Genomic DNA, 20,599 nt, shown 5'->3' with positions numbered 1-20,599 from the left:
CACCAGGATGTTGCCTAGCCAGCTTATGAAATATGAAATGCATAGATGAGAAGAAATTATAGGCATCTACCACAAGGGTTGAGAAGTCTAGAACTATAGGAAATAAGTTTAAGTTGAGAGGGGAAATAGTGAAATGAAACCCAAAGGGCAAATTTCTTCCCTCCCCGCCCCCATTCAGAGGATGGTGAGTTTATGGAATAAACTACCAGAGGAGGTACTTGGATAGGAAAATGGGATTAGGATGGATGGGTATGGATGAGCCAGCCTGAAGGAAATGTTTCCATGTCGTATTTATGATGCTCCTCTACTTGAAGGCAAAGCCACACATGCTTGAAACCAACTATTTCAGCAAAGCACAATTTCAATACATGACTGTAAAGACCCTATCAACACAGCTTTCTTCTCTTTTAAACAGATAAATAAACAAACATTAAAAAAACGTGCAGATGCTGGAAATCTAAATCAACGCACACAAAATGCTGGAGGAACTCAGCATTTCTGCAACATTTGTGGAAGGGATTAAGATGACATTCCAGACCAAAACCCTTCTCCAGGACTGAAAAGAAGGGTCTGGAATGAGATGCTGACTGTTCACTCCTTTCCATGGATGCTGCCTGACCTGCTGAGCTCCTCCAGTATTTTGTCGTGTTACACTTTTCAAATTTTGCGATGTGACACGATCCTTGGCCTAACTGCTGTACAAGACCACGCTTACAACTCTTGATGATACTCAAACATTGTATTTCATCTGCATTCAACTTGCATGTATTACCAGGTATTTCACAGTAATGTACAAACTTCTACATTCTGTAGCTCGTATCAATTCTACACAATTGACACAGTAATGTAGTGGTTAGTGCAATGCTTTACAGTACTAGTGACCTGGGTTCAATTCCTGCTGGTGCCTGTGAAGAGTCTGTATGTTCTCCATGTGACTTTAATGGTTTCCTCCCACAGTCCAAAGACCTACCAGTTGGTAGGTTAATTGGTCATTGTAAATTGTCCCCTGATTGGGCTAGAACTAAATCAGGAGATTGTTGGGTGGTGCAGCTCGAAGGCCTGGAAGGACCTATTTCATGCTGTATCTCAATAAATAAATAAACGCTGCCAAGTAAATTTTATATCAGCATACACTTTTCCTCGTCCTCCTCTTCCTCCCTCCCAAACCCAACCCAGCCAGCCAGCTTCATCTCTGCCTTATGAAGACTAGTGTTACAATGGCATTTACACGCCCAAGTGAGATTACAACTGAAATACCATGCACAGGTCTGGTCTCTCCACCCAAGGAAGGCTATACTTGTAGCAGTGTACAATGATTCATTGGATTGGTTTCTGGTATGGGGCTCAGAAGTGCCTGTCCCATGGGAAGAGATTAAGCACACTGGGTACTTCTCCCTAGAGCAGGAGTTCTTAACCTTATTTATGCCATGGACCAACACCATTAAGCAAGGGGTCCGTGGACCCCAAGACTGGGAACCCCTACCCTAGGGTTTAGAAGAATGAAAGGTAATATCCATAAAGTGGACAAAATTATGGGGTCTGATAGAACAAATGCAGGTGACAATTTCCCTGGCTGGAATACCTAGAATCAAGAACCACCAACACAAATACAGGAGTAGCCAAACAGACAGAGACAAGAAACTTCTTCACCACAGGATAGCAAGTCTTTGGAATTCTCTACCCAAGAAGGCTGTGAAGGCTCATTTGCCAAGTACGTTTGAGACAGATTGATAGCTCTTAAGGAAACATGGGATCAAGAGCAGGAAAGTGGCGGAGGTTAAATATCAGCCATGATCTTATTAAATGGTAGAGCAGGCAGAGGGGCAAAATGAGCAGCCTCTCACTTTGTTTTTTCTCCCTGTTATTACTTGACTATGTGGATCAAATAGGTAGAAGTTTGAATGGTGGGGGCACAGATACTGGTGGATTCACAGCTCCAGTCTGTTTTTAAAAAAAGTGATCCGGGATGTGCTCAGAAAGATGAGCTAGACCAATCCACAGAGGAGACAGAAGTATAAGTGTTACCTTACGACTTTCCTCCTCTTCATCATCATCACCCTGATCCTTTTTCCGACGCTTGATTTTCTTCTCTTTCTTCTCCTTTCGTTTCTTCCTCTTCTTCTTGCCAAAGTCGCTGCAACCACTGTCTGAGTTTTCTTTGAGATCTTCCAGCTCAGAGCCCAGCTCATTCTCACTTTCCTATTAAGAGAGAAACAAGGGGATTTTAGAAACCCTTAAGTTTTTTTTCCACAATTAATTTTGCAGGTGGGGAACAGGCCATTTGCCCCACCTGGACAATGCATGCTCCACAATATACTATAATAAGATGCAATCAAGCAAAATATATATAAATACAAGTAGATCAATTTTGTGTTGGCACACTAAGGAGTCCAATCTAAGGGTTATGATTGACAGGCTAAGAGTGAGAAAAATAAGAGATCAGCTGGGCCAAACCCTGTTGTTGAAAGTTAAGCCCCACTGGTGACAAAGGCACTGGAGGAGCTCAGTGGGTCAGGCAACATCTATGGAGGGAAATGGATGGGGGACATTACAGGTCATGATCCTTCATTTCAACTGGGAAGAAAGAGGGGATTATAGCCAGTATGAAAAAGTGGAGGGAAGGGTGCTAGGTGGATCCTGGTGAAGGGGGTGATGGGGCAGATGAGTGAGGGAGGAGAGTGAAAATGTTGTCAAAAGCTAGGAGGACTAAAGGTGGAAGATGGAATCTGATAGAAGACCGTGGAGTATTGGGAAAAGAACCTGTGGGGTAAGTATGTGAATGATGGGACTAGGTGAATCAGGAGGAGACACAAAGAACAAAGACAGAGGGAAGCAGTAACCAGAAATTTGAGAATTCGATGCTTATGCTATCAGGTCAGATATTACCCAGGTGGAATATAAAGTGCTATTCATCTAATTTGCATTTAGCCTCTGTGAGGCCCACTTATGAATCCTCTTCCGGTTCCTCTTCTGCCTTAAAGGCAACATCAGATCATTGTTGTGTTTTTATATCTACTGTGGTGTCAGCTGCACAATGAGCCTAAACTCAGGAGTAAAAACCAAGCTCTGTGTACACAATACAACAAAATCTCAAAAAACAATCACTTGATGTTCCGATGTTCAAGGGACTGATGCTTACAGGCTACTGCTCAGGGACAGACTAGTTCAAGTTCAACTACATTAACAGCAATGAACTATTCCAGCAATCAAGGGATTCCTGAGCAGACTGCCCAAACCATGTGGCAGAACTCACCAAAAAACATCAAGGCCTTGCTGGGTTAGAGGTGAGAGGCCTACCCCTTCAGATTCTTCCTGTCTAGTTGGAATATTACTCCCAATGTGTGCTACCCCTGGGATGGATGTGATGGGCAGGAGACAGTAGTCATTCACCTTTTTGCAGGCTGTGGCTGTGCTACGGGTGCCCTGGAGAAGGATGCAAGAGCCCTTACCACAATTCATTCTGAGCAGCTGTATAACAGAGCACTTTTCCCAGGGACACACACTGAGACAGACATTGAGGGCCGCTGGAAAACACTCTGGTCTGCCCAAAGCTTGCTGGTCTTCCAGAAAAGCGAGAAGTCATAAGGGAATGAGATTAGTAGATTGGAGGTTGTAGGAGTACATGCTGAGGGATGCAATGAAGCTCAGTGCAGCCAATGCAAAGGATCTGTGGGGAAGGACCACAGTCTAGTGTTCTTCCATTATGAACACTGAGGGACTGAATCCGGCTGGGAAGCCCCTAAGCACAAGAAGGATGTATCACTAAGGGGGGGGCATATGAGTGGCTGTGTACAAAAAGATGTACTAGCAATAATATGTATAAAACCAGCAACACTGAACATATAGACGAAACTACACAGAATATACAGAATTTTGCACTGTTTTCCCCTTTTGCTATTATGAATAGTTTAGTTTACAAATTTAAAAATTGATCCTTATGAAGAAGGCTAATAACCAGCAGCCTGTAATCCTGTAAGACATAATTCTGCATGTCCTTCCCTCCCTTTCTTGCTCACTGTGCTAAATTTCCAGCTCCTCTCCCCATTTGCCTTTAGTCTATTCCCATTCCCCTGCCTATCTGTCCACCTCCAACTCTCCTCCATTCACTCTTTAACCCTTTTTTCATTCTTCCTTTCCTTCTCTCCTCCCATGTACTTAAGACAGACCAAGACATACCAGAGTTGTCCAGGTCTAGTTCTAACAAGCAAAAGCAGGCTTTAATGAATGCAGATCCCCAAAATAAAGCTCCTTCCCTGAAACCAGTCTGCTTCCAATCCTTCTCTGACTCCTACGTGACAGAATGCAGGTATTAGAGTGCATGGCTATTGAGTCAGCAAGGCATCTGCCTGCCCATCCAACCTTTTATTTATTAAGATATAACATGGAACAGGTTCTTCCAGCTCTTAAAGCTGCACTGTCTAGCAATCCCGAATTAATCATAGCCTAATCATGGAACAATTTACAATGGCCAATTAACCTATCAACCAGCAAGTCTTTGGACTGTGGGAGGAAACCAGAGCATCTGGAGGAAATCCATGTGGTTCATGGGAAGAACATACAAACTCCTTGCAGGCAGTGCTGGGAATTGAACCTGGGTTGCTGCTGGTACACTAAAGCACTGTGCTAACTACTATGCTACTGTAATGCCCCAAGTTTCATGACAAACCATACACAAAGCAACAAGAAAGCAGAAGCACTCAGCTCCTCAAGATGCACTTACCCGGCTTAATTCTGGCAAGTCCAAATTAAGGTCAACAGTAGGTAACCATAAAGTGCAGCACAGTTTATTTTACCTCAGTCAATTATAACAGCCTGCTGAAAATCTGGTGTGCTGACAGATCCCTTTCCTGAGCTTAATTAGGAATCAGGTTTGGTCTCTGGCATGCTACTCAGCTGTTAGCAATATGATTAGCAATACCAAATGGAAAACAAGTGAACAATGCTTGTGCTGTTACTTTAGTGAAATATGCACACAGTTAATAAACTACAAACAGCTCCTCTAACACCTTGCATTTATATAGCAGTTTAATGATAAAACATTTTAAATCACAGGTTTCCAGCCTTTTTTTATGCCATGGACTCCTACCATTAACTGACGAGTCTGTGGACCCCGGGTTGGGAACTTAAGTTTTAAATGAAGAAGACTAACTTTGTCATCAGGCCAAATAAATAGGTGAAACCTTCTAGCTTGGTGGCAGAACTTCCACCCATGTTTCCTCAAAGTAGAAGATTGTCCCATCTTAAGCCAAAAACCGCATCTTCCACTATGTTGCACCAGTGAACAGGTGTTAGAATCCAAAGGCCAACTCAAACTGCCACAGATTTCCCACCTCTCAGATTGGAAAAACTATATGCTGAACCTGAATCACAGTTGCTAAGAGAACACCAACCTCCAAGAGGACCACAGTCTTGTTGTAGGGTTTGGAAACTTGTACGGCTCAATGACCTGGTGAGCTACGTTGGCTGGAGTAAGGGCTTTATGCTTTAGCTCTTGGTAGGGTCACCCATGCCAAACAGGTCACAGGGTAGAGGCCACAGACTAAAGGCTGATTTACACTTGTGGGTACTAGCTTACGCCGTAGCCTATGCAAGTGGGCTACGCCGTTGTGAGCATTTCTACTTGTGCGTTGGTGTGTCTGCATTGCTCTGCAATTCACTGCCAAAACGCTAGTTGGCGGTGGGGTTTCTGTGCCACTGTGTTGAGTTTCTTTGTATTGAAACTCAACACGAAGAAACTCAAACTTCAAACAATGGCCACTGAAACTGAAGGAGAGTGAATTTTCTGTGCTTGTCCGGCCACTGAGAGACACGGACGAGGAAATGCATTTCAAACATTTTCGGATGTCGGCAGGTAGATTTGATGATTTGGTTCATCGTCTCCAACCATTTATTTCGCATCAGTGTACGCACAGTATACTCAGAGACTGGCAATCACCATTTGAGTTTTAGCTTCAGATGGAAGTCAACAGGCTGTAGCAGCTAGCTACAAACTGGCGTCAAGCACAGGGTCCTCCATAATTTCGGAGGTCTGTAAACCTTTATAGAAAGCATGGCAGCCAGAGTTCCTTCCCTGCCCTTCAGTTGCCCAATGGGAAGCTACTGCAGCGTAGGAGGAAATGCGATGCTACCAAGTGGACCAATCACAGTTGTTGAAATCTGCATCGCCACGACGCATAGTTACATTTTTGGGGAGGTGCACATCAGGCTACAGCGTATGGTACGGCGTAGGGTACAGTGTAGGGTCCACGGCTACGCCATACCTATGGCGTCAAATTGACGCACGAGTATAAATTGGCCTTAAGAGTGGTCCACTGATCCTCCAGGTTTGGAGGTTCAGCTCGGGGTTAACAACCCCCACTGGTAAAACCAAACTGTCATGGAAACAGCAATGAAGAATCCTCTATGGCTGTATGCGACAGTATGGACAGACAGGGACAGGGGACCTTCATTGCTGCCCTAAGCAACAGCAGAGTAATCGGCAGTTAGTAAGAGAACACTAAACAGACTAATTTTATTACAGTTTTATGTAATTAGCTTTAACAGTTTTGTTCTTAAGCGTGTCCATGTTTTCCACTGCTCTAACCATTTTGAATTAAAATGTTATCTTTTTTAAATAATTCCCCAATGCGTTTTGAATGTTTGTGAATGTCAAAATATCTTAACATGATTTCACAAGCATATAAGGAAATATTATGAAGAAAGCAATGGAAGTGTCAGCACAGCATGATGGGCCTTATGGCCCTCAGTGTTGTAAAATTCTATCGCCCTTAACACTGCAGTAGATAAACCCTCATGATCCTGCTATATAAAGCATTGTATACCAGAGGTCTCACTTTTTAGCAAGGAGGAGACAACCCAAATGGAAATTAAATCTCTTATACACACACACACACACACACACACACACACACACTCACTCACTCAGTTTTGGTCAGTAGGCAAGTAGTGAACACTCATCAGGAACAACTGTGCCTCCACGAGGCCTCCCCTGAGACAACAAATTCCACAGATTCATCACTCTCTGGCTAAAGAGATTCCTCACCATTTCTGTTGTAAAAGGACAGCCCTCTATTCTGAGGCTGTGCTGTCTGGTCTCCCCCACTATAGGAAACATCCTCTCCACTTCCACTCTATCAAGGCCTTTCAATAATTAATAGGTTTCAACAAGGTAATGTTCCTCAAGGCAGTACTGAGATTTACTTGAAAAGTGCCAGAGGCCACAGAGAGTGGGAATGCGATGGAGAAGTATAGTGCAAAACAACCCACCTGTCCCTGGTCAACCAAGCAGTGGCCAGACTATTCAATCTATGTGGTGGCGATGGACTGCATGGGATGCGTGGTTTCAGGAGAAAGAAGAGGAACACCCAAACCATGGAGTGAATGGGTTGTTATTTAAGTAAAAGTACATGCCAAGTAAATTAAAACCATCATCTGGCATGGCTTTAAATCCCTTTTCCCCTTGTAGTGAGTACTTCAATAGGGTCCACATCTTAAACTGAAATTATGTCTTTGTGGGTTGCACGTTCTTGGTTCAAAATCAAAGTCATGCAGAGAAGCTACACTCCAGCCACAATTAATCCATCTGGGAACTCCGAGTGCTAGTGTTATGCTATCAGAACTCATCAAACAGGAAGCTTAAGATAATTTAATGCAGAATGTAGGAGAGATGGAGGGTATATTTATTGTAACTCAAGAGGCGAGAGACAGAGAGACGGTGGCTAGAAAGGGTATTTCCTTTAACAGAGTCCAACAGTTAGGAGGAAAAAGTTAAGGTAAAATTGATAAAATAATTGATAAAAATAATTTGAAGCAGTCTCTTTTCACCCCTTTGGAACAGTGGTCTAGAACTTATTACCCAAATTGATGTACAGAAATCCACATTTTAAAACCGTTCTCTAGCCCTCGACCTTTTCCACCCAGCTGGCTTCATCCATCACCTTCCAGCTAGCCTCTTTCTCCTTCCCCACACCTTTTTATTCTGGCATATCCCCCCTTCCATCTCAGTCCTGATGAAGGTCTCAGCCCGAAATGTTGACTGTTTATTCCTCTCCATTAATGCTGCCTGCGCTGCTGAGTTTCCCCAGCATTTTGTGTATGTGTTGTTCTGGATTTCCAGCACCTGCAGACTTTGTCATGTTTAAGAAGATCATTTGACATGTTGTGATGCACAAGGTTATTGATTGAGAGCTATAAGAGCAGCACTTATCCAGCCACCACTCGTGGGATAGGTCCTCTCTTGTTGCTATGAATTTCAGTGATTACTTTGAGAGGAAGTTACAGGTAACAGAACTAATCCCAAGAGTCTAACAAGTCAAGCAAAGACACCTCAATTTGGGATTGCAGGCTGTAATAAAAATATTAACACCACCTTCTATGCAGACAGAAACAATCATAGGTAGGGATACAAAGCGGGAATTATTTTCTCAATGAAGGAAGCATAGGAATTTTCGTATAGATCAGAGAGGCAATCAAGAGACACGGGTTCTCCAACCCTGTTTCGCAGCAGATTACTGTATGAGTGTCATCCTTGCAAAGGGTAAATCACCTTAGGCTCCTTTTCAGGTACAACTCTGATGCATGGTGGAGGAAAATATTTTGCTTGCTCCACTAACGTCACCTCCTCCTGAGGAGGTACAGGGATTCCATGAGGAACTGTTAAGCAGGAGGTCGATATGAACATTCAAGTCCAGACACATAGTCTGCAAACTGCTTAACCCCAAAGGGCAGAAAGGCTAATATTGAACATATCCTCATTTGTTTTCTGACAATAGAATTTAACTGAAAGGTTCAGGATGGCTTATAACTTCAAGATACTCCACATCTGCAATCCAACCAAAGAGTTCAATTAAGATTGCACTCAGCTTCAGGTCAAAATTATTGACTTCTTTGCAAGTTTTGGCTTGCAAAGAGGTCAGCTACTACTTCCTGGTTCAGTGCACATGAATACATATTTTACTCTCAGCAATGGTTTAATTTGCGGCTAGTTGCTTGCCTGACATCCGGAACCACTAGTTTACCAACAATAAGCAAAGCTAGCTGTCTCCATGTTATTGAACAGGCAGAATTGAGAAATATGTAGAGGGAAAGAGAAGAGTTACTAAATACCTACCTTTACTTCACACGAGTGGTAGAGCTGCAGACAATTTACCTAACCCCGCTCTCCCCCCCCGCCCCCACCAACCCCGAGTGTGTTTAACAGCCCTGAACATCATTTCAAGTCATTCACCTTTTGGAAAGGTCACCAAAATTGTTGCCTTTTATAATCACCACCAGCCAGCTGCAGAAAGACACTGTCAAATCATAGCAAGAGACCTGCAGTGAATTGATCTGCAAAGCTGCAGCAGGGTAACTTCTACAAGGTTCTTTTCTGCAGCTGTCAGTCACTTTCTGTGAGTATTTTAGTGAGTGTACCATCAGTATAACTGGCCGTGCAAAGGTCCACCATGGACACAGAAGATTGAATGGTCTCAGTGCCACGAGTTTTTCTAATATAATATTTGACTACATATTAATTATGTCAGGTCAACGATCCTGCAAGATCCTAAACCAGGTCCCAATTTGTTATGTTTTCCCTGCTCTTTACTGGGAGTAGTAGTTCGACTACACACCTCACTACCTTATTTCTATTTTTATACATTAAAATGTAATGCAAGAACAGAAATAAGGTAGTGAGGTAGCATTCATGGGTTCAACATCCATTCAGAATCAGATGGCAAAGGGGAAGAAGCTGCTCCTAAATTGTTGAGTCTGTGCCTTCAGGCTCCTGTACCTCCTACCTCATAGTAACAATTAGAGCAAGACATGACCTGGGTGATGGCAGTACCTAGAGTGGCAGGATAACATAGTGGTTAGCACAACATTTTACAGTACAGGCAACCTGAGTTCAAATCTTCCCCCCCACCCCCGCCCCCACTGTCTGTAAGGAGCTTGTACATTCTCCCCATTTTGTACCAGTTGGTAGGTTAATTGCTCATTATAAACTGTACTGTGATTGGGCTAGGATTAAATCAGGGGTTATGGGCAACCTGACCTGAAGTGTTGGAAGTGCCTATTCTGTGCTGTATCTCAACAAATAATAAATTAATGATGGGTGCTGCCTCAGTGCATTCTAGCTTTTGTACATGTTTGTTAAAGCCCTTGGAGTTCACTATGGCCTCTCGTGCTCTTAGTTGTCAGGCCTACAGCATACCCAAGTCAAGACCCAGTGCAACATTTGAGATGCCCTACTAAACAGGCCACCAGTATCCACCCAATAGCTCACTGAGATTCAAGTGAATGAAGATAATTGGCATTTTGTATACTAAGGAACCAAACACAGCAAAATATATTTTGAATGAATACTTTTTTTAAAAACTGCAGATAGTGGAAATGTAAAATAAAAGCAGAAACACTCAACATGTCAGGCAGCATCCATTGAGACAGGTCTGGCAAATCAACCCCAAACAGTTAATCTTACAAAATCCTCCTAATGAGCATCAGGGGACTTACGTCTCAGAGACAAGCCACAACGGGGCATAGTCATCCTCACAGATTCCCACAATACTGTCAATGTGCCAACACCTCTACCACAATCCCAAAGAAAGTGTTTCTCACAGGCAGGATAGACTTAGTGATGTTGACATAAGGCGGATGTATTGGCACTGGGACCTGTATTGTGCTATACAGGCAGGGGCAAGTAGCCAAGGGGTCCTCAGCACCAATTCCATATCATACAAAGTCTCACTGCATCAGGATGAACATGGATAAGTAAAGCTCCTCTTTACTATCATCTATCATTCTCCCTCAGCTGATATATCATTCGTCCCCATGTTGAACAATACTTACAGGAAGCACTAGATGTGGGGAATTTCAACACTCATCACCATATTGTGGTAGTACTACCTCCAACACATGTGAAAAACTGAGTCTGCAACCAGTGATGAACAAACCAGACAACTAATGAACGTATATGACCTTGTCATCACCCATTCTAGTGTTGTATACGGTTCCATTCATGACAGCAAGGGAGATGTGACTGCCACAGAATCCTTGTGAATGCAAAGTCCAGGCTTCACATTGAGGATATCAGAATCATATTTAATGCCATGAAATTTGTTGTTTTGTGGCAGCAGTACATTTTAAAACATAATAACGGAATTATAAATTACAATAAATACTGTGGATTCTGGGTTAATTGGGGCAGCCATTTATTTGGGACAACTCTTAGAACAAAAACCTAAATTGAGAAAATAGCCAAGATTCCTTTCATTTATTTAGGACACTATGCCTCTTAATTGGGACAGGAAGCTGCTACAGAACAGTTTCTAACTAGCATGCACTTGAATGGCCATTAGAGCAATTAGTTTTTAAATAGCATTAGTTGCATATCTTTGTGTTCTAAAAGCAGTAAGTAAATAAATAAGCAGTAAGACAATTTGGAACTGATTTACTGATTTTCTCCAGCATTTTGTGTGTGTTGCTCTGATTTACTCAACATGGTTTCAAGCATTCAGGCATACCAGAAATGACTGGGAGTGAAAATTTCACTACTTCAACAGTTAGGGATTGTAACAAATTAGAAGATATTAACAGTCATCTTGAATGTTACAATGGAAATGAAGACTTGGAGAATTAAATCATCTAAAGCATTGTACAAAGGCAGTCCACTACACTGATTTGTTCATTTACAGTCAACCAAAAGAACAAACACGGCAGATGAATTTTTCCATCGATAACTATTAGGAACTAATATACTTTTGTTTTATAGTACTGTAGATGTATTGGTAGTGTTCTCATTTGTTTTGTATTTTACTCAAACACAATTTGTTATGCAGTTAAATGTTTCTTTTTGGTACCTTTTAATTATTTCCATGGAACTTCAGGTAATTGGGGCAGCTGCTTAATTGGACCAAAATGTACTGGTCCTGATGTGTCCCAATTAACCAGAACTCTCTCTCTCTATATATAAATTAAATAATGCAAAAAAAGTGAGGAAAAAGAAGTGAGGTAATGTTCAGGAGCGAGATAGGTAGAATCTCAGATGGAGATGAGAGGACATACGAGAGCGAGCTATACTAGCTAGTTGAGAGGTTTTGCAGCAACAACTTTGAACTCAATGTCGGTTGGACGAAAGAGCTGATTGTGGACCAGGAAGGGTAAGATGAGGGAACACAAACACAGACCAATACTCATAGAGGGATCAAAAGTGGAAAGTGTGCGCAATTTCAAGCTCCTGGGTGTCAAGATCTCTGAGAATCTAACCTGGTCCCAACATGTAGAAGCAGTTATAAAGAAGGCAAGACAGCAGCTAAATTTCATTAGGAGTTTGAGGAGATTTGATTTCACAAATAAAACACTCAAAAAGTTCTATAGGTGTACCATGGACAGCATTCTGTCAGGCTGCTTCACTGTCTGGAATGGGGGCAGGTGGGGGGGGGGGGCTACTGCACAGGACAGAAAGAAGCTACAGAAAGTTGTAAAATTAGCTCCATCACACGAGGAATTCTACAGATGCTGGAAATTCAAGCAACACACATCGAAGTTGCTGGTGAACGCAGCAGGCCAGGCAGCATCTCTAAGAAGAGGTACAGTCGACGCTTCGGGTTAAGACCCTTCATCAGCTGCGTTCACCAGCAAAATTAGCTCCATTTTGGGTGCTAGCCTCCATAGTACCCAAGACATCTTCAAGGAGCGATGCCTCAGAAAGATGACATCCATTATTAATGACCCAAGTTATGCTGTCTTTTATTGCTACCATCAGGAGGGAAATACAAAAGGCATACACTCAGCGATTCAGGAACAGTTTCATCCCCTCTGCCATACAATTCCTAAATGGACATTGAACCCATGAACACTGCCTTACTTTATTTTTTAAATATATATTATTTGGTTTTGCACTATTTTTAATCTATTTAATATACATACACTTACTGTATTTGATCTATTTATTTCAATATTATCATTTATTGCATTAAACTGCTTCTGCTCAGTTAAATTTTACACCACATGCTGGTGATAATATGATTCTGATTCAAGGATTCATTGTCCATTCAAAAACCTGATGGCAGAGGGAAAGAAACCGTCCTGAAACTTAGAGAGTGTGCCCTCAGGCTACTGTAAAACCTCCTTGATGACAGCAACGAGAAGAGGGCACGTCCTGGATGATGGGGGTCCTTAATGATAGATGCTGCCTTTTTGAGGCATCGCTCCTAGAAGATGTCCTGGATGCGGGGAAGTGCGTGCTCATGATAGAGCTGGCTGAGTTTACAACTGCCTTCATGTTAGTGGCCACTTAAATTGATGAGATCAGAACATTCATGGCAACTTAAATCTGGCCTCCATGAACCACTGTGCATCATCAGTAGCAACATAATGGTATTCACTATAACCTCCTGGCCTGGCAGATCCTTTATTGTAACATCACCATCAGGGAGAGAGCCAACTCCTAGGTAAATCAGGAAGGCACATCCAGAGTAGCAGGCACACCTAACAGGTGCCGAGCTGCAACACAGGATTAAATGCAGGAAAGATGGAATGCAATAGACAGGACTGTGATTCCACACACATCAGTTCAGACCAAAACTCTAAGGTCCTGTCATATCAAGATATAGTGATGGACAGTTCAGCAGCCAGTGAGAGATAGGAACTCTGAAATCCCAATCCTTAACGCACAAACTGAAGAGGAGGCTGAAGCACTGCAACCATACTCAAGCAGAAGTGACAACTGGATGATCCATACCATCAGCCAATTCAACTGATTTCAAGTGACATTAAGCAGCACCAAGAGCAGTGAATACAGCAATATCCCAGCTGAGTTACATGGAATTGACTAGATGCCCTGTTGATGCATACTGAACATGTATAGTCTAAAACAATTTCAGTCATTAGCAACGTAATGGAAGATGTGATCAACAGTACCATTAACTTTTGCTTACATGTGCTTGAGTTTTATTTCTAAACCTTATTATAGTAAGTCTGAATACTACAGTGCCTTGTAAAAGTATTCAGCCCCCAACCCTTCGTTCACATAAATTGCTTATTACAACCAGGGGAAGATCAATTTAACTCAGAATTTTTATTTGTCAATCACATCCTCCATTTTTCACAGTCAAAAAAACTCCAGAAAATTATAAAGCATGAAAAACCAAAAACTTAAAAACCAGAATGTCCGCAGTTCAAAAGTATTCATTCCCCTTTGCTCAGTTGAACCATCTCCCACAGATACTACAATGAGCAGTCTTTTTGGATGAGTCTCTGTTAGCTTTGCACAATGTGATAGAGGAAGATTTGCCCATTTGTCCTTGCAAAGTTGCTCAAGCCATGCCAGATGAGTTGGGAGTGGCAGTGAACAACAACCTCGAGGCCTTGCCAGAGATGCTTGATTGGGTTAAGGTCAGGACTCTAACTAAACCACTCAAGGACATCCATTTTCTTAATTTGAAGCCAGTCCATGGTTGCTCTGGTAGTGTGTTTTGGGCTATTGTTCTACTGAAAGACAGACCTCCTCCCCAGTTTAAGCTTTCTGGCAGAAACTGGTTTTTAATCAAGGCCAAACAGTTCCACTTAAGTCTCATCTAACCACAAGAACTTATTCCATGTCTTTACACTATGCTCGTAGTGATGCTTTGCAAAGTCTTTACAGGCAAGGATATGCTATTTCTTTTAGCAGTACGTGTACACCCTATCCTCATTATATGCGTCTTTAGACGATGCGGATTCACAGTTATGCGAGGAACCTATTTCTACCAACTTCTCATCATATGCGTCCAAAACTCACAGTTATGCGAGGAGCACTGCTTTCCCGCCAATACAAGTCACGTGTGCACGCCTCACAGTCTCACTCCCCCGCCAGTCTCGCACTGGTTTTGGCAACGTGTGGATGTGCGATCTTGTGCTCTTAAACTTTTGTGTTTTTACCTACAGTGCAGTGATTTTGTGCTTGAAATATTTAACTATGCCTCCTAAGTGTCCAATGTCAAGTTCTGGGCCATCAGCCAAGTGGCAAAGAACCACTTTAACACTTGGGAAAAAAAGTTGGAAATTATAAACAGGGCGGCGTCAGGTGAAGGTAACACAGCTCTGGGATGCTACCCTGTGCAGTTGTGGGCTATGATAACTGATTTAAGCATCACACCAAAGCAGGTGTTTAATGCAGACGAGATTGGGCTTTTTTGGAAGCATATACCGAAACGCACTTACATAAGGATGAAAAAACTGCATCAGGTTTCAAGGCAGCAGAGGATAGATTGACTTTGCGTATGTGTTCCAATGCCAAAGGAGACTGTAAGGTGAAGCCTCTCTTAGTTTACCATTCACTAAACCCCTGTGCTCTTAAGGGTTTGAGTAAGAATATGCTTCCTGTCCACTGGGCAGCCAACAAGAAAGCATGGGTCACTGGTCAAATCTTTGAAGACTGGTTTGCTAATCATTTTGTCGTTGAGGCTGAACGCTACTGCCCGGAACAGAATCTTGCCTTCAAAGTTCTTTTGTTGCTTGACAATGCGCCAGCCCATCCTAGACATTTCGACAGCATTCATCCTAACATAACAGTGTGCTTCCTGCCGCCTAACACAACATCGCCAATTCAACCACTTGACCAAGGTGTGATATCCACATTCAAGGCGTATCTTTTTTTAATGGCGAACTGTTTCTCAGATGCTGCAAGCAACAGAGGATTTTGAAAATCCCGGGAGTTTACAACGGTGAGGGAATGGTGGAAATCCTTCAACATCAGACATGCCATCAACAACATTGATGAATCCTGGAAAGAGGTCAGGTCTTCCACTCTGAAGCAACTGGCAGAATTTTTTTAAGGCCGCGGAACACTTGGCACAAATGGCGATGGACATGGACCCAAGTTTAGAATGGAGTCAGCATTTCAGTAGTTCCCTGCAGTCAAGCCTTCCTCCCTACAAGCAAATTTATGCTGAAAGACAAAATGCTGCCAAGCATACAATCCTCACCACTTTCTTCAAACCAGTGTCATCATCTGCTGCAGGCAGTACTGAGAGTTTTGAGAGTCTTCCCTCACCCCTTGCTGTCCTTGATGACCCTGACGACACACAACCATCCACCTCATCCGTCTAAAGCTGCCCGACACCACAACAACCACTCCATCTCCCGAAGCAAACATACCTGCCACTGTTGGCGAGTACCGTACACCCTAGTATGTTAACTTTCTATGATTTATCACATTGAATATTACCTTAAATTGATGAAATATAATACGAATGTTGCCTTGTGGTACTGCTTTTGTGTCGTATTGGTATGAAAATGTGAATAAATTACAGATAAAACATATTTAGGAAGCCCTCAAGAACACATCCTTATTTTCCCCATCTAAATAATTATTCACATTATGTGTCGACTTTGAGGAACGTATCCTCCGCATATAACGAGGATAGGGTGTTATTTTTTAGTGGTATATGTACTTTGATTATGTATTTACTTTGAAGTTTGAAATGTTAAGACCCAACTTTAATTTAGTTTGTTGAACAGAGATTAAATAAGTGATTCAATTAATATGTTTAAAATGGATTAAAGAATTTACTAAGTATGTGAGTAAAGGTAGAGGGACCTCCAAAGGACATCATGAACCAAAACTACTGGGGATCAATGTCAGGAATGAGCTCTTCAGAAAAAGAGCAGTGGAAGTCAGGAACTCTCTCACTAGAGAACTACGCCAAATTGGCTTGAGATCAGAGGATTTTGGTTGGGGCTAAAATAAGTAGATGAATTTAATTTCAGAAGCGATCCATCACAATCAAACCAGGTTTCAACATCTGAAAAGACTTCCCTATTGGAAATAATTAGATAGATGTGTAGTTCCGGTAGCTGATGGTTGGGTTAAGTTGTTCTCCAATGCTGGCAATTTTCTTGTAAACATTTTGTCACCACACAGACATTATCAGTATGCCATTGATTATGGTGTGTCCTCCGAATGCTTGGCCTTTATATACTTTTCAATCAGCTGATTGGACATCATTTCAGAAACTCAATTGCAATGTAGGGAGGAAATCTCATCACTTGATTGGCTGTAGGGCGAACTTCATGCACCATGGTCTGGAATTTTGCCTGCATCGGTTCATAAATAGGATCGAGCTATACGAGTCTATTTACACACTTGTTCACAGAAAAACACTTCTATAAACTCTTGCATGCCATGTGTTCACTTGCACCATAATTTTCACTGATGCCCAATCAAATTTGTGCCCCTCTCTATCTTCATGGGTAGAGTCTCGGGAGAGTTGGTCATTCCACTTTACAGCCAGTTGATGTTCATAGATCCTTGTGGATAGTTTTCTCCCAGTTTGGCTGATGTAATATTTGCTGCGGTCCCTGCGTTGGATTTTGTAGGTTAAGCATTTAGAGGACACACCACAATCAAAAGCCACTGACAATGTCTCCTCACATGGTGACAAAATGTCTGCAAGTAAATTGCCAAGTTTGGAGAACAACTCAACCCAACCAAACTTCCTTATCTAAGTAAGAGATTTGTTCCTTCAGCATACTGGTCAAAAAAAGCAAAGTGTCACTCACCAGTCTCTTCCGCTTTTTGGTTTTAGCTGGCTTATTTTCTTTTTGTTTCTTCAGCAGTTTCTTTCGTCTCTTTTTGACACCGTCACCTTCAGAGTGTCCTTCAATGACTTCCTCCACATTCTCCTCTGCAACTGGAAACAAACAGATCATTGGGTTCCCATAAAGATGCACAAATTTTTGTTTGTCTCTGATGGCAACAAAACGACAAGGCATTAATGTTTGACAGCGGTCTCTAGAAAATGCATCTGCTGTAGTATTAACAAATGTGATAGATTGCAAAGACTGCAATCACACATAAAAAAAATCTCAGATTTTGTACCTGCTCTATGATTGTCTGCTGGGACAATGTAGAGAGCATTATCCTGTATTAAACCTGAGCTGGTCCTGAGAATATGTGAAATAATGCAGACGGAGATTCACTCTGTATCTAACTGATATTGTCCAAATCCTGGGAGTGTCTGCTGGAACAATGTAGAGGGAGCTGTCTCTGTCCTGGGAGTGTGCGATGGGCGAGGTACAGAGGGAGTTTCACTCTGTACCTAACCTGTGCTGTCTCTGTCCTGGGAGTGTGCGATGGGCGAGGTACAGAGGGAGTTTCACTCTGTATCTAACCTGTGCTGTCTCTGTCCTGGGAGTGTGCGATGGGAGAGTACAGAGGGAGTTTCACTCTGTACCTAACCTGTGCTGTCTCTGTCCTGGGAGTGTGCGATGGGCGAGGTACAGAGGGAGTTTCACTCTGTATCTAACCTGTGCTGTCTCTGTCCTGGGAGTGTACGATGGGAGAGTACAGAGGGAGTTTCACTCTGTATCTAACCTGTGCTGTCTCTGTCCTGGAAGTGTGCGACGGGAGAGTACAGAGGGAGTTTCACTCTGTATCTAACCTGTGCTGTCTCTGTCCTGGGAGTGTGCGACGGGAGAGTACAGAGGGAGTTTCACTCTGTATCTAACCTGTGCTGTCTCTGTCCTGGGAGTGTGCGCTAGAATAATGTCAAGGGAACTTCACCCTGTATCTAACACTGCCCTGGAAGTGTGTGATTGCACAATATACAGGGAGCTTCACTGTATCTAAACAGCACTCTCCCTGTTCTGTGACTGTGGAACCACGTTTCTGTATTGCAGGTGGTAGGTCCCCTTCTCTGAAGGATTGTTTAAGAGAATTGGCTTGTCTTCTGTGGTTAAACAACAGCTTTACGGTCATGTCTGTTTCCAGCAGCGAGTTATTCCACAAGTTAACTCACTTATTCAGTTTAACTTCAGTCTCTGGCTTTACTGGTAGTGTCAAAAACACTGAACTGGTGGATTATATCTGTACTACAGATCACTGATATACTGTGGGAGTAAATCACTGCTAATCAGATGTAAAGCATTCTGAAACCGCACCCCCCCCCATACTCACAACAGGTTGGACAACATTGCATTTTGAACACTTGCACCTCAGAAAATGGTTTTGAGAGGTCCCGCTATCAATGGTTGATCTTTCTGTTGCTGAAGGGTCAGAGTGCAGCGGGGAAGTCGGATGGGGAGGAAGAAGAGTCAGGGAAAACATGGGAAAGTCAGGAATATTGTCCCTTTTGTAAAAGGGATAGTGTCAAGAACACACAGCGGGGGGAGGGGGAGGGGGCATGGAAGGAGTGAGGAACTCCCCAGGGTGAAAAGAGGGAAATCAGTCAACAGCAGCACGAAAGTGACAGAGTAGATTCAGGATTGCAAAAAGGGTGGTAAGCACAGAGCACTCTAGAGGCGGCTGGGGTTGGGAGAAAGGCAGAAGGGGTCTAATGAAGGGTTTCAATCGAAAATGTCGACTGTTCATTCCCTTCCACAGATGCTGCTTTGACAATACTCCTTTCACAATAGGTGCAGGAGTAGGCCATTCAGCCCTTTGAGCCAGCACCACCATTCACTGTGATCATGGCTGATCATCCACAATCAGTATCTAGTTCCTGCCTTATCCCCATAACCTTTGATTCTGCTATCTTTAAGCGCTCTATCCATCTCTTTCTTGAAAGCATCCAGAGACTTGGCCTCCACAGCCTTCTGGGGCAGAGCACTTCATATATCCACCACTCTCTGAGTGAAAAAGCTTTTCCCTCAACTCCGTTCTTAAACTGTGGCCTCTGGTTCTGGACTCACCCATCAGCGGGAACATGTTTCCTGCCTCCAGCGTGTTCAATCCCTTAATAATCTTGTATGTTTCAATAAGATCCCCTCTCAGCCTTCTAAATTCCAGAGTATACAAGCCCAGTCGCTCCAATCTTTCGACATATGACAGTCCCGCCATCCCGGGAATTAACCTTGTGAACCTACGCTGCACTCTCTCCATAGCAAGAATGTCCTTCCTCAAATTTGGAGACCAAAACTGCACACATTACGTGGTCTCACCAGGGCCCTATAACAGCTGCAGAAGGACCCCTTTGCTCTTATACTCAATTCCCCTTGTTATGAAGGCCAGCATGCCATTAGCTTTCTTCACTGCCTGCTGTACTGGCATGCTTGCTTTCAGTGACTGATGTAGAAGAACACCTAGTTCCAGTTGACCCGCTGAGTTCCTCCAGCATTTTCTGTGTGTTGCTCTGGATTTCCAGCAGCTGCAAAATCTGCAATATTTATGCCCATGGGGATTGTAACAGGGCAGCAACCCCAACACCGCACAGTGGACTGGGAGATGGAGGGATGGATGGTGCAGGACACACCAAGGGTTGGTGGGTGGGGAAGGAAACCCAAACCCCTCGCCCTGATTGACAAAGGGGCAGGGGCAGAAACACGAGAAGGGGTGGGGGAAGAGGCAAGAAACTCCTACAATGGGTGCAGGGCGCCCTATAAGGATTGGGGAAGAGAGGCAGAGCTATCCCTCCCCGGGGTGGAAGAACCGCACCCCGTTGGGGGTGGAACAAGAATTTCCCCACCCCTCATAACGGGGTGAGGGGCTGGACAACCACCGCCCCGCCCCCCTGCGCCGGGGGGTCGGAGCTAGAGGAATAGCTACGGACATCCCACCCTGACGGGGAGTACGGGCAAAAAACGGCCAGCAGCCCACACCGCAGCCACGAGGGGGTTAAGTGCCGGCACCTACGCGCCGCCGCGT

General features: G+C 43.3%; 1 protein-coding gene across 4 annotated transcripts in view; it reads right to left on the bottom strand.

Moving 5' to 3' along the window:
- Positions 1-20,599, bottom strand: part of chd3 (chromodomain helicase DNA binding protein 3) — a 130,815-nt gene that overhangs the window by 109,037 nt on the left and 1,179 nt on the right. For 3 of the 4 annotated variants that reach the window (XM_072258256.1, XM_072258260.1, XM_072258259.1), the window contains exons 2-3: positions 17,518-17,648; positions 2,026-2,199 (exon numbers count right to left, since the gene is read on the bottom strand). In XM_072258256.1, the coding sequence (XP_072114357.1) occupies positions 2,026-2,199; positions 17,518-17,648 (305 nt within the window). Of the gene's footprint in view, positions 1-2,025; positions 2,200-17,517; positions 17,649-18,913; positions 18,986-20,599 lie in introns of those variants that run through there. The other variant, XM_072258258.1, reaches the window with a different exon arrangement.

Source organism: Mobula birostris, chromosome 5, assembly GCF_030028105.1.
Source record: "Mobula birostris isolate sMobBir1 chromosome 5, sMobBir1.hap1, whole genome shotgun sequence".
In the NCBI taxonomy this organism is placed as follows: Eukaryota; Metazoa; Chordata; class Chondrichthyes; order Myliobatiformes; family Myliobatidae; genus Mobula; species Mobula birostris.
This window is presented reverse-complemented; position numbering and strand designations above follow the sequence as displayed.